The sequence below is a fragment of the Aspergillus novofumigatus genome (genome assembly GCF_002847465.1).
Source record: "Aspergillus novofumigatus IBT 16806 chromosome Unknown P174scaffold_2, whole genome shotgun sequence".
Classification (NCBI taxonomy): Eukaryota; Fungi; Ascomycota; class Eurotiomycetes; order Eurotiales; family Aspergillaceae; genus Aspergillus; species Aspergillus novofumigatus.
In genome coordinates, this window is record NW_020194275.1 from 1140664 (window position 1) to 1152231 (window position 11568).

The 11568-nt window shown below is 50.2% G+C and overlaps 6 protein-coding genes across 6 annotated transcripts; 4 read left to right on the top strand and 2 right to left on the bottom strand.

The window, feature by feature from the left end:
• Window positions 1-181: 181 nt before the first annotated feature.
• On the bottom strand, window positions 182-1575 carry P174DRAFT_428217 (uncharacterized protein; the record flags this gene model as incomplete). Its single annotated transcript, XM_024825499.1, has 3 exons — window positions 182-369; window positions 445-1107; window positions 1155-1575. 3 exons carry the CDS (start codon window positions 1573-1575, stop codon window positions 182-184), a joined length of 1272 nt encoding a protein of 423 aa, XP_024685281.1.
• Window positions 1576-2695: 1120 nt separating this feature from the next.
• Window positions 2696-4201, top strand: P174DRAFT_86025 (LysM peptidoglycan-binding domain-containing protein). The gene is made up of 2 exons (XM_024832484.1): window positions 2696-2961; window positions 3025-4201. The coding sequence occupies exons 1-2, from the start codon at window positions 2767-2769 to the stop codon at window positions 3910-3912; spliced, it is 1083 nt and encodes a 360-aa protein (XP_024685282.1). The 5' UTR covers window positions 2696-2766; the 3' UTR covers window positions 3913-4201.
• A 136-nt stretch (window positions 4202-4337) lies between these two features.
• Window positions 4338-6390, top strand: P174DRAFT_438479 (M18 family aminopeptidase). Its single transcript, XM_024826552.1, has one exon. It carries the CDS (start codon window positions 4426-4428, stop codon window positions 5974-5976), a length of 1551 nt encoding a protein of 516 aa, XP_024685283.1. The 5' UTR covers window positions 4338-4425; the 3' UTR covers window positions 5977-6390.
• A 291-nt stretch (window positions 6391-6681) lies between these two features.
• Window positions 6682-8075, top strand: P174DRAFT_384106 (rRNA-binding endoribonuclease; the record flags this gene model as incomplete). The annotated part of the gene is made up of 2 exons (XM_024823192.1): window positions 6682-7488; window positions 7560-8075. 2 exons carry the CDS (start codon window positions 6682-6684, stop codon window positions 8073-8075), a joined length of 1323 nt encoding a protein of 440 aa, XP_024685284.1.
• A 195-nt stretch (window positions 8076-8270) lies between these two features.
• On the bottom strand, window positions 8271-9167 carry P174DRAFT_86036 (H/ACA ribonucleoprotein complex subunit NOP10). Its single transcript, XM_024832485.1, has 5 exons — window positions 9060-9167; window positions 8975-8987; window positions 8854-8904; window positions 8731-8792; window positions 8271-8651 (listed from the first exon to the last, which is right to left on the bottom strand). Exons 2-5 carry the CDS (start codon window positions 8984-8986, stop codon window positions 8507-8509), a joined length of 270 nt encoding a protein of 89 aa, XP_024685285.1. The 5' UTR covers window position 8987; window positions 9060-9167; the 3' UTR covers window positions 8271-8506.
• A 171-nt stretch (window positions 9168-9338) lies between these two features.
• On the top strand, window positions 9339-11500 carry sen2 (tRNA splicing endonuclease subunit SEN2). Its single transcript, XM_024823929.1, has 2 exons — window positions 9339-9470; window positions 9696-11500. The coding sequence occupies exon 2, from the start codon at window positions 9745-9747 to the stop codon at window positions 11209-11211; it is 1467 nt and encodes a 488-aa protein (XP_024685286.1). The 5' UTR covers window positions 9339-9470; window positions 9696-9744; the 3' UTR covers window positions 11212-11500.
• The last annotated feature ends 68 nt before the right edge of the window (window positions 11501-11568 follow it).

Genomic DNA, 11568 nt, shown 5'->3' on the forward strand with positions numbered 1-11568 from the left:
ACTATAATTCTTATTTCCTGGGAATGTCCAGCTGACTTGAAAGAATATAACGCTCCTAATTTCTGACATGGTTACATTGCCCAAGCGATCTGTTGAAGTCATACGTCCGACCTATCCAACACTTCGAACCCATCCCCCCCCCCCCAACCACCCACGCCGGGCCCTTGATTCCCTTCTGCTATTATTGGGCAAAAGGATCAGAAGCCTTTTTCGGGAAACCACCGATGTACAAGCAGGGTTCATCGCCCGCGGGTGCATTGAGGTACAGATACGCCGCCGTGGCGAAAAGGGTGTATGTCTCTGGGTTGTGGGAGTTGCCTTCTCTTGTTGATGGATCCCTAGCGTTGCCTATGACCCTATCCAGGCTGTCTACAGTCCAACAAGCGGTTAGTCGAAAGTGGATTGGAGAAAGAAAGAAACCGCGGAGAAGGGTCAAATACGTACAAGCCTGATCCTTTGTGTTATCATCATCGGTCAGATGATAGAGCTCGTGGTACATCGTAGAGCTAACAGGCATCATTTTGTCCAGAGACTCGTCCGGGTCCTTCAATCCAGCTGTGGGGTAATCCTCAACGGCCTTTGTCAGTGACGGGTAGGAATGGAATCCGGTAGGAGGAGAAAAGGACAGGGGGCAAAACAAGATGTGTCTGTTGGCTCTGCCAAAGGTAAAGTCTACGCCGTCCGAGAATATCACTGGCCACGACGATGCTGGTCGGGCAGTTTTGGCGAGCCGGCGCTTCCCATCTTTAGGATTCTCAGCACATGCGCTTGTTTCGCCCTTGTAGTCAATGTCGTAGCCGTTAAACGCGCTGAACCAGAAGGCATTGGCGTTTGGGTTCCGGGCTGCCTCCAGAAACGCTGTTCCAAGCTTCAAGTACTCGGTCGGCAGCTGAGTCTCGGGATCTCTCTCGGTGACTACATCTTCGCCTTTATGATCCTTGACGACCGATTCAGCCCAGGGTTGATGTTCGGCTGCCTCGGGCCCACAGAACAGGCGAGGCTTTTCTCCTGCCACCTGGGGGTTGGGCAGGCCAGCTCCGGAAAGGAATTTGGTAACGCGTGAGATGTGGTCTATATCAAAATTAACTTTGCGTATCCAAGAGCACACTGTACGTAGTGTGTAGAAGAGAAAAATGACTGAAAAAAATAGGTACCTCCAATCGTGTCCCATAGCTGCTTGTTGGCCGCGTTACTCACGTCCACACCTCCGGTCTTCATATCAAGCTGGACTCCGAACCAGGTGTACCACATCAGCATCCAAGACCTATCTCCTTGGATGTTTGCGTACGCCGTCTTCATCGCGTCGTGGAGGAGAAAGACCTCTGTCAACCAGGTATCGAGGGTTGCCTCTTTGCTAGTGCAACCTCCCGGGCCGCTATCTAGCAGAAAGAGATCTGTCGTTTTCTTTGGGGTGGTGACTATGCCACCACCTGGGCCGGTTCGAACTCTGCGAACGAGAGTGTTGAGGGACTCAACTCCCTCAATATCGTAGGCGCTCTCGTGACCCAGTGGGGAGGCATTGGTGAGGACGACAAGGCAGAGCGACGGCAGCAGCCATGCAAGAGACCACCGCATGTTGAGCTGAGGGACTGCGAGATACAGGAGGTTATCACCAAGATAGAAGGGAAAAAGTCAGAGAGGGCGTTGAAGGACCTTGGATAATTATCAACCTGGGAGCGCGGATAGTGTCAATCCGCGAGTCTTAACAAAACCACAGACCACAAGCAGAGACTTGGCTGGCAGTGAGCAGTGAGCAGTGAGCAGTTTGGCAGCCGAGATCCTTTCCATAGCCAAGTGTCTAAGTCTAACCATGAATCATCTCACGAGGAGAGCATCTGTCAATGTTCATTTTGCCGAAGTTCACTCTCCTAGCCATGAGTGGATGTAACCCCTTAACCAGAACAGTCCCACTCCCTGCTCTATCCTTGTAAACAAACAATCGATACTAAGGTATACATACAGTAGATACAGGACGTACAGTACGGCTAGGGAAGCCCTGCCGGGGACTACCCGTATCTGCACGTTGCAGAGGGGCCGAAGGGGCATCATGCATGATTAGCAGACGTTGATTGACAAGGATCACATTGGACTAAGCTCAGTCACCCTAGTGCTTAGGCTCACGACCAGACTCTTGTAAATTGAGCCTGGCTTGGCAAATCAGCTTGGCAAATCAACTTGGCAAATCAGCTTGGCAAATGATAAATCTACGGACGCTGAAGGATGCACGGAGTACGTACTCCGCGGAGGAGTGAGATTTTTGGCAATGTTACATCGCGTACTTTGTGGAGATGAGCGCGGACTGCACGGTGCGGCTAATGCATGGAGTGCCTGATAGTGGATCTTGTCAACCAACCTAGTATATTAGCCGAAAAGGGCCTGGTTAGGCTGCTGGCATGATGCATGGGGCTGATGTTATTCATATGATCACATTTATATATTGGAATTTGGTCTCTACCCAATCAGCTTAAAAGATCTGCAAAGGTGATGGTATTATGGACTATACAGGTTGGGACTTGGAAATCATTCCAAGAGCCGCCAAAGTCCGGCTTAGAATTATCCTAGCTATAGCCTATATTTGAGGGACTAAACTGAATCACATCTAGCGATGTGCTTACGGAGAAAGCCGGGGCTGATGCCAATAATGCGAGGAGGTTGCAGACTTGAAAGCAGCGGCTGTTACTATTTCCTGGACTACCTCGCTTCCCATCCCATTCTCTTCATGCTTCAATACTCGCTGCGAGCACATACCCCTGAGTTCTGACCAGAATGATGAAACCCTTCCGATTTCTTGCCTCCGCGCTGGCTCTTTGCCTGGTCGACGCCTATTTGGTGACTCCTCCAGGAACACCTGCGCCAGGGGCAGCGTCGGCTTGCAGCGCATGGGTGCAGGCCTCATACGGCCTGACATGCGACATAATCCACCGCTTTTACGGCATGACTGCGGCCGAATTCGAGGAATGGGTGAGCAAGTGTCCAGCTGCCCAGCTGTATCCTCTTACCTACATGTGTACTGACTCGGAGTAGAACCCTAGCGTCAGTCAGCTTGGTGACGGCTGCACTCTGATCTCAGGCCTCTACTACTGCGTGCAGGTCAGTTATATCACCCAGAGTCCAACATGGACGCCGCCCACGACTACGACACCTTCCACCACCAGTTCAGCCGGGAACGGCGTCACCACACCGACTCCCACGCAGACCGGCATGGTGAGCAGCTGCAACAAGTTCTATCTGGTTGTCAGTGGTGACTCCTGCTACGACATTGCAGCTGCTCAGGGAATACCTCTCGACAACTTTTACGCCTGGAATCCCGCAGTTGGGAGCTCCTGCGGCGGCCTGTGGCCCGACTATTATGTCTGCGTTGGTGTGATATCAGGTGGCACGACCACCACCACCACTACTACTACTTCTACAACTACTACGTTTACTACGACTACAAGCACCACAACCACTGCAGGAAACGGGGTTACCACCCCTACACCAATCCAGACAGGCATGGTGACTAATTGCAACAAGTTCTACCTGGTTGTTAGTGGAGATGGCTGTTATGACATTGCCGCCGCAGCGGGGATCGCGCTGAATGACTTCTACGCCTGGAATCCCGCTGTGGGGAACACTTGTGCTGGTCTTTGGCCTAATTACTACGTCTGTGTGGGCATCATCGGCGGCTCAGGTACCACTACTACTAAGACTACTACAACGACCTCTGGCAACGGGGTTGCCACTCCAACACCAACTCAGTCAGGCATGGTAAGCAACTGCAAGAAGTTCTATCTTGTTGTTAGTGGAGATGGCTGTTATGATATTGCCGCGGCAGCCGGGATCGCGCTGAGTGACTTTTACGCCTGGAATCCCGCCGTGGGGAACACTTGTGCTGGTCTTTGGCCAAATTACTATGTTTGCGTTGGTATTTAGTGGACATGGCTTGAGCTTTCTTGTATATGATTTACGAGTTCGATACAGGCATGATGGGTGGTATGGAAGCAATCTACAGTCCTGAGTTTTAAAACAACCCTTGCCTGGTGCTCCAACAAAGGCGTCTTCCGAAGCGATACATGTATTTTCAATGCCAGCAATAGTTCTGGTCAAGAGATACTGTTTACCAACACTAAGTAATTCAATCTCCTTTGCAGAAGACACCTGGAAAAAGCCTATACCATCTAGAATTGAACGTGTCTCTTGACTTGCGAAGTGATGTGATGTCGGGGCACGGGGTAGCCCGAGTCTTCAGGCACCTTTTCCTTATCAGGCTTATCAGCTATCAGCTGACCCGCCTCGTCACCGATAAGCGGAGTCACGCCGACCTTCTCCAACTGGCTGTCAACATACTCCTCGCTGCCCGTTCTTTCCCTCAATTGCATTCTTTCAAATACTATCCATCGTTTAGCGGTCTACTAAAGCTCTAGCTATCTGTTGTTGCAGGTCAAAATGACAAAGAAGAGCGTCTTTGATCTTCGTGATCCGAACATGGCCTATCGCCTGTCTGGCCAGCTCCCCGGCCCAACGCCTGTGTACGCTCCCAGTACAGCACCTTCCCAGACGACCACCAGCACAACCTCGTTTTCTCCTGCAGATTATGCAGAGCCTTACTGTGACTTTATGACTGCGCATCCCACCATCTTCCACGCCGTCGACGGTTTCACAAAGGAGCTCGAAAGCAAAGGCTACAAGCGCCTACCTGAGCGTGAGACCTGGACGTCGAAGCTACAACGTGGTGGGAAGTACTACTGCACCCGGAATGGTAGTGCGTTTATTGCATTCTCTGTGGGAAAGGATTACCAGAGTGGGAATGGCTTGGCTATTGTGGCAGGCCACATCGATGCCTTGACCGCCAGATTGAAGCCTATCTCTAAGCTTCCTACCAAGGCTGGATTCGTTCAGCTAGGTGTTGCGCCGTATGCCGGCGGCCTCAACGAGACATGGTGGGATCGCGATCTGTCAATTGGCGGTCGTGTCTTGGTCCGGGACCCCACTTCCGGGAAGGTAGAGTCGAAATTGGTCAAGTTGGACTGGCCAATTGCTCGGATTCCTACTCTGGCTCCTCATTTTGGCGCTCCTTCGCAAGGGCCTTTCAACAAGGAGACACAGATGGTCCCTATAGTTGGTATCGACAACTCTGATCTCTTTCAGCAGCAAGTGTCACCTACGGCCCACTCGAGTAGTGGTATCCAGCCCGGGTCGTTTGCGGCAACCCAACCAGAGAGATTGGTCAAGATCATTTCAAAGGAGCTGGGGATCACAGATTATGATACGATCCTGAGCTGGGAGTTGGAGCTCTATGACAGTCAACCAGCTCGCCTTGGTGGCTTAGAGAAGGACCTTATCTTCGCCGGTCGCATCGACGACAAATTGTGCTGCTACGCCGCTCATCAGGCGCTGCTAGCTTCTTCAGATGACGCATCGACTGGGTCAATCAAGATGGTTGGCATGTTTGACGATGAGGAGATAGGCAGCTTGTTGCGCCAGGGTGCCAGATCCAACTTTATGAGCAGCGTCATTGAACGCATCACGGAAGCTTTTGCATCATCCAACTACGGACCCAATCTTCTCTCTCAGACAGTGGCCAACAGCTTCTTCGTTTCCTCAGATGTCATTCACGCCGTTAACCCTAACTTTCTGAACGTGTACTTGGAGAACCATGCCCCGCGCCTCAATGTCGGCGTGGCCGTCTCCGCCGATTCGAATGGCCACATGACGACTGATAGTGTCAGTTACGGCTTCATCAAGCGGGTTGCCGACCGATGCGGCTCTACTTTGCAGGTGTTCCAGATCCGCAATGATTCTCGCAGCGGAGGAACCATCGGACCCATGACGAGTGCTCGCATCGGCGTGAGAGCTATTGACGTAGGAATCCCGCAACTGAGTATGCACAGCATTCGCGCCACTACGGGTAGCTTAGATCCTGGCCTGGGCGTTAAACTGTTCAAGGGCTTCTTTGACCACTTTGAGGAAGTCGACAAGGAGTTTGCCGACTTTTAGATTTTGTTTTTTCAGCGATGCTTTCCATTGGGATATAGACACGCCTGTTTCGGTTGAGATCGTCTCATGCTAGACCGCCTTCCTCCCTTTAAGAGGTAGCTTTTTTGGCTATGTTTTTTCTCTGTGGTCTGTGTTGGGCAGCTTGGGCTTGTCGACCAATAACCCGATATCCATCGCCTGGTTCCTTGTTGTCTCTATGCTCATGACCGTTATCTTTTACCTTCTATACGTCTTCGTCACATGCCCTGCCTGGTTGCTACTAAGCTAGACTTTATGTGCCCATGTGCTTACTTGGCGCAGACCAAGGCACATATCTAACTGCAGTCTGCAGCTTATTCCGTCGTTTCGCTGTAGTAGCAATAGTAAGACTTTAGCGCCTGACGATGCGCGCTTATCGCTCGCTGTGAACCTCATTACCTCACCTCAGTGCGTGGCAATATATCAAGTTTCCTTCAATGCGAAAGTCTTGTAGAGTCAGTTCAATATTGATCCATTGCTGGGAGTTTCTGAACGGAGAGCCTCTACTTTGCCAGTTGACGGACTGATAAGACCGCGCTAAGATAAGTATAACGCACAGACCAACCAAAAATTCCAGCGACACCGGCAGAAAGATTCGCAACCCTTCACCAATCGTCAATCCGCTCCTATCTGTGCACCTGCCAGTAGTTCATTTCGCTTTGATTCTGCCATCCATATTTAAGAACTATGGCAGACTCATCCACCCCGACTAAGCCGGTCCACACGATCATCCTTGATGCCGGTCCAATCTTGAAGAATACCCCGCCGCTTTCCACACTGCTCACACAATGCGAGGAACTCCTCATTACTCCGTCCGTCGTTCGTGAAATCCGCGACCCCGACGCTCGTTTGCGAGTCGAGACACTTTACTTGCCCTTTCTCAAGCAGCGAACACCCTCGCCGAAGAGTGTCAGCGTGATCAGCGAATTCGCTAGAAAAACTGGTGATAGAGCCGTGCTCAGTAAAACTGATATCGAGGTTCTGGCGCTCGCATATGAAATCGAATGCGAGAGAAATGGCGGTGACTGGAGACTGAGAAGTACCCCTGGCCAAAAACAGGTGAACGGCAAGCCGCCGGTGAAGGAGGAGAAGAAAGTGGAAGAGCCCGAGCAGGCGAACACTGCAGAAACAACAGAGACAACAGAGACTGCCGATGCGGCAGATACTACAGAGACTACGAAGGTGCCAGAGGTTGACGAAGTTGCGGAGGATTTGAGCAAGACCACACTTGAAACCGATGCCGGTGACACTGAGGAACCAACCCATTCTACGGAAGACGCTGAGACCCTAGAGACCGCACGGGTCGATGAGGACGGTGAAGGACGTGCCGACGCTGAAACCGAAGGCGGGGACGATGATGGCTCTGATTCTGATGGTGGCTGGATCACGCCTTCCAATCTGAAGAAGCGACAAGCCCTTGATGAGTCGATCTCTGCGTCTGCAGCACCGGAACCAAAGGTTATGCAGGTCGCAACCATGACCACTGATTTTGCGGTAAGTTCGGAAAGTTGTTCCAAGATGGTTTAAACCTTGCATTGAAATCAATACTGATCGTCATCATATAGTGCCAAAATGTTCTGCTTCAGATGAACCTCAACTTGCTCTCTACAACTACCCTTCAGCGGATCCGACATCTCAAGTCCTTCATCAAACGCTGTCACGGTTGTTTTTTCACCACAAAGGACATGACCAAGCAGTTCTGCCCGCGCTGCGGTAAAGATACCCTCACTCGTGTGTCTTGCACCACAGGGGCAAACGGACAATTCAAGATGCATCTGAAGAAAAATATGCAATGGAACAACAGAGGCAACCGATACAGCATTCCCAAGCCCACCCACGGCAGCGCTAGTGGAAAGTGGAAAGGCGGCGGCGGAAAGGATGGATGGGGAACAGAACTCATTTTTGCTGAAGACCAGAAGGAATATGTCAGAGCATCGGTGGAGGAGAGTCGAAGACTCCGCAAGGAGCGAGACTTGATGGATGAGGATTACTTACCGGGAATTCTGACTGGCGAACGAAGCAAGCATGGTGGTAGACCTAAAGTCGGCGCTGGAAGGAATGTCAACGCAAGGCGGCGATAATTGTTTCGCAGCTTCCTTGCCATCCCATATATAGTACCTTTGCGTCTATGGTGAGGTTGGGATCTGGACAAGATTTAACGGATTTCTTCTGTCAATACGCGTGTTCTGCCCCTTTGGCTGGTCATCGGCGGTATCGTTGGTTGGCATGCAAAAAGTGATTACGATTTTGGTTGAACATTTTGACCTGGACCTGTTTATAAAGCTTCTAGGACATCTACGACGGAATGAACATATAGACTAGTTTCATCAAGCAAAATGTGCATACTCTTTGGCGGCACATATTGTCCGATGGTGACATCTCTTCGTATGAGCAGTGTCTATCCAAAAGAGCAACAAGTAAACGACATTTTCTGTCCTCAAAGATCGCACAATAACACCATTCGCCCATAAATGACTCGAAAACACCCTTTGTATACCAGCTCAGATTGCTACTATTCGTTCCTTATCACAGCGCCGCGTTCGTCTTCTCTATTGAATTTGTTAGTTTCTCGAAGACGATGGCAATTTAAAGAAAGTATCGTACCAGGCTGCTGGGTCAGCAGGAGGCCATATCTCCGCTTGAGGGTGACACGGTGTCTGTTCATTGGGGTATAAGATTAGCTCAATCCCTTCCCTTTCACACCGGGCGTATCGATCTGCGACTCCTAGTACTTACCTGGAGTACTTGTCATCTGGCGAAAACCGGGCAGGATGGGCAGACTTGGTGACTTCGCCGTTCTGTCATTCGAGTTCGTGGTTAGCGTCGGTCGGACACGCCTAATGGTAAAGAAGCACTCACCAGGACCTTCTTGAGGGTGTACACCCTCTTGCCATCCTTGTCGAGAACGTACTAGCAAACGATTCGTGTCAGAATAGTTTATCCTCTGCGCGACGAGACACTGATGTCCGTTGTAACGTACCATAAGATGCATCCTGTTCCACAGTCAGTCACTTGAAGACAATAGGAAAGAGAATTGTGGCAGGGGCGAGAAGAGTCAAACTCACTTGAATTCGGATTATTGAATAAAGCTAAGAAGCGGTTCTAAGGATAATTAAATTATGATCGATAGCTGCTCGACTGTATTGCCCTCGTGATAATTCGGATCGATAAAGTGGAGGAATTTTTTTTTGTCGGAGAGTATAGAGCTCAGGCCAATGAGAGCTTGCTTAGTCATTCCGGGCGCCCTTTTAATTGCGTCGACGCCGAACCGAATTTTTTATTTTTCCTCTTTCCAACTTCAAGCTCAACACACATCCAAATGACAAAGATAAAATGATGATGTTCATTGCTCATACTCGGATTCCAACATGATGTTGATGGAGTCCTTGAGTTAACTGCAAGACTTTCGGCGAAAGCCTCATGATATCTACGTTGCCCTCCCTCAACACTAGGTGTCCAGAAAACCATCTTTTCTGGTAAGCAATAACTACTCTGGTCAACACTAGAAGGGTATATATCTGTTCTCTCCGGTGATGACACCATTTCAAGCTTAGGCAATGGCACTTTGATTTCTAGCTGTTGTCAGTGAATGCTTGTTTTTGACTACAACGGTATCTGAGGAGAAGAACTTGTTTCACCTGCTTTGTGTTGGCGAAGAGAATGTGCGATAGAAAGCTTCGAGCTGACTCTTCGCTTTGTAGATAGAAATCTTAATTGGATAGTGTAATTGAATCAAAATTTCCGTTAATCATGGCCTCTTCATCCACATCAATCCCTAGTTCGCCTGCTGAGCTTGCTGGATCTCCCACCAAATCCATGCCACACAATAACGCTCGCCCAGCTCATCGCTCCAGGCCTCCGAAGCCTAACTACAAGCACATCCACCGGTTTCCTCTTCCCCTCGATGTTCATCCTCTACCACCTCTCATTCCTCACAATCCTCTGTCGCTCATTAGTGTGGTGCTGTCTTACCTGACTTATTTTATCTCTCGACCTCACCAAGAAACCTATGCCGCCTACTTCGATTCTGCGACGTCCTCCGTCCATGTCACGGACGAAAAGGCTATTCAAGCCTTGTGGGAGATGGGGTTCTTTGGAAAGGGCACTTTAAGCCGAAGTCAGCCTAGTTGGCTGGAACGCGAGAAGAAACGGAGGGGATTACTCGGTGGCCAGACCAACGAGGAACTCACACGGCAGCGTAGAACAGAACGACGTGAACTGAAACTTGAGAGAGCGAGAATGGAGAAGGTAGCAATTGAGCAGAGACTGAAGGCCGAAGCTGCTGCACGTGAGAGTGGTGCTACTACCGTCGACCTGACGACGGCGACCCTACTCGCAGACGGTGCTCCTGGTGGCACAGCCGTTACACTCGAAAAGTTCTCTCTTCGGAAAGCAAGAGAAGCTAGAATGCTCGAATCACAGCGTTCCAAGGAGCAGGGAAACAACGGCCCTGCCTCCTCGTCTCCCAGGCAAGAGTCTCCCAGGCAAGAGTCTCCCAGCAAGGCAGTTCGCTTTTCACCTGTTGTTCAAGAGAAAGAATTTGCGTCAGACTCGGCAATTGTACGCCTTCCCGAGCCAGCTACAGAGGCTCAGGAGACGTCACAGGAAGAGCTTCCTTTAAAAAACGAGGAACACTTACAGTTATCGAACGAAGAGGCTTTTTTCCTTGCTTATGGGCTTGGGATTCTTCATGTCTACGATCATCAGCAGAAGACCATCATTCCTCCTACGTCTCTACTCTCTTTATTCTGTCACAACTCATACTACCCTCCACGTGATTCATCCACCGATCTGAAACCGGACGATCCTTTTATGATATCTTACATTGTCTACCATCACTTTCGATCCCTGGGCTGGATTGTGCGTTCTGGGGTTAAATTTGGAGTGGATTATCTTCTGTACAACCGCGGACCCGTATTCTCCCACGCTGAGTTTGCGGTTGTAGTTATTCCTGCCTACGAGCACTCCTACTGGTCTGAAACATCAGATAGGAGATCTTATTGTGCCACGAAACAGGCACGAAGTTGGTGGTGGCTGCATTGCGTGAATAGAGTGCAGGCGCAAGTTAAGAAGAGCTTGGTGGTATGCTACGTGGAAGTTCCACCGCCGCGATCTCACGATTCGAAGAATCACTCGGACATCGGGGATCTCCTTTCTCGATACAGGGTGCGGGAAATGCTAATCAGGCGGTGGGTTCCTAATCGCACGCGGGACTAACTTCGCCTCCGATATCGCCTCTATATCATTTACTACATCATAAATAGCCTGTTAGGCTTTCAACCGGCGAAGGGCGCTGCTCTTCGGTTGGCGAAGTGACCTACTGTAACAGTATTGTGAGACGATATGGGAAGCGCCTTGTCGACACTGGACCGGTAATCTGATTTCAATCAGAACTATCTTTACATAGGCACTCGGTTTTGGCGAACCGCAAGATCCTTGTGTAGCCTGGATTCAGGATGTAGTATAACTCTTCAGTGGAACATTTTGTTGGAAATACGTTCTATTCCTAAACTGGTAATATTACTTTGACAGTCACGTGGGTTTCGCGTTTCGCGTTTCTCTGGTTCGGTCCAT

Excerpts from the sequence above, each read along its gene's own strand:
- P174DRAFT_86025 (XM_024832484.1), top strand. The coding sequence starts at position 2,767 with ATGATGAAACCCTTCCGATTTCTTGCCTCCGCGCTGGCTCTTTGCCTG. Across the intron at positions 2,962-3,024 it reads CGGCCGAATTCGAGGAATGG|AACCCTAGCGTCAGTCAGCT; the intron begins GTGAGCAAGTGT and ends GACTCGGAGTAG.
- sen2 (XM_024823929.1), top strand. The coding sequence starts at position 9,745 with ATGGCCTCTTCATCCACATCAATCCCTAGTTCGCCTGCTGAGCTTGCT.
- P174DRAFT_86036 (XM_024832485.1), bottom strand. Across the intron at positions 8,793-8,853 it reads ACACCCTCAAGAAGGTCCTG|AACGGCGAAGTCACCAAGTC; the intron begins GTGAGTGCTTCT and ends CTCGAATGACAG. Across the intron at positions 8,652-8,730 it reads CCAGATGACAAGTACTCCAG|ACACCGTGTCACCCTCAAGC; the intron begins GTAAGTACTAGG and ends CCCAATGAACAG.
- P174DRAFT_438479 (XM_024826552.1), top strand. The coding sequence starts at position 4,426 with ATGACAAAGAAGAGCGTCTTTGATCTTCGTGATCCGAACATGGCCTAT.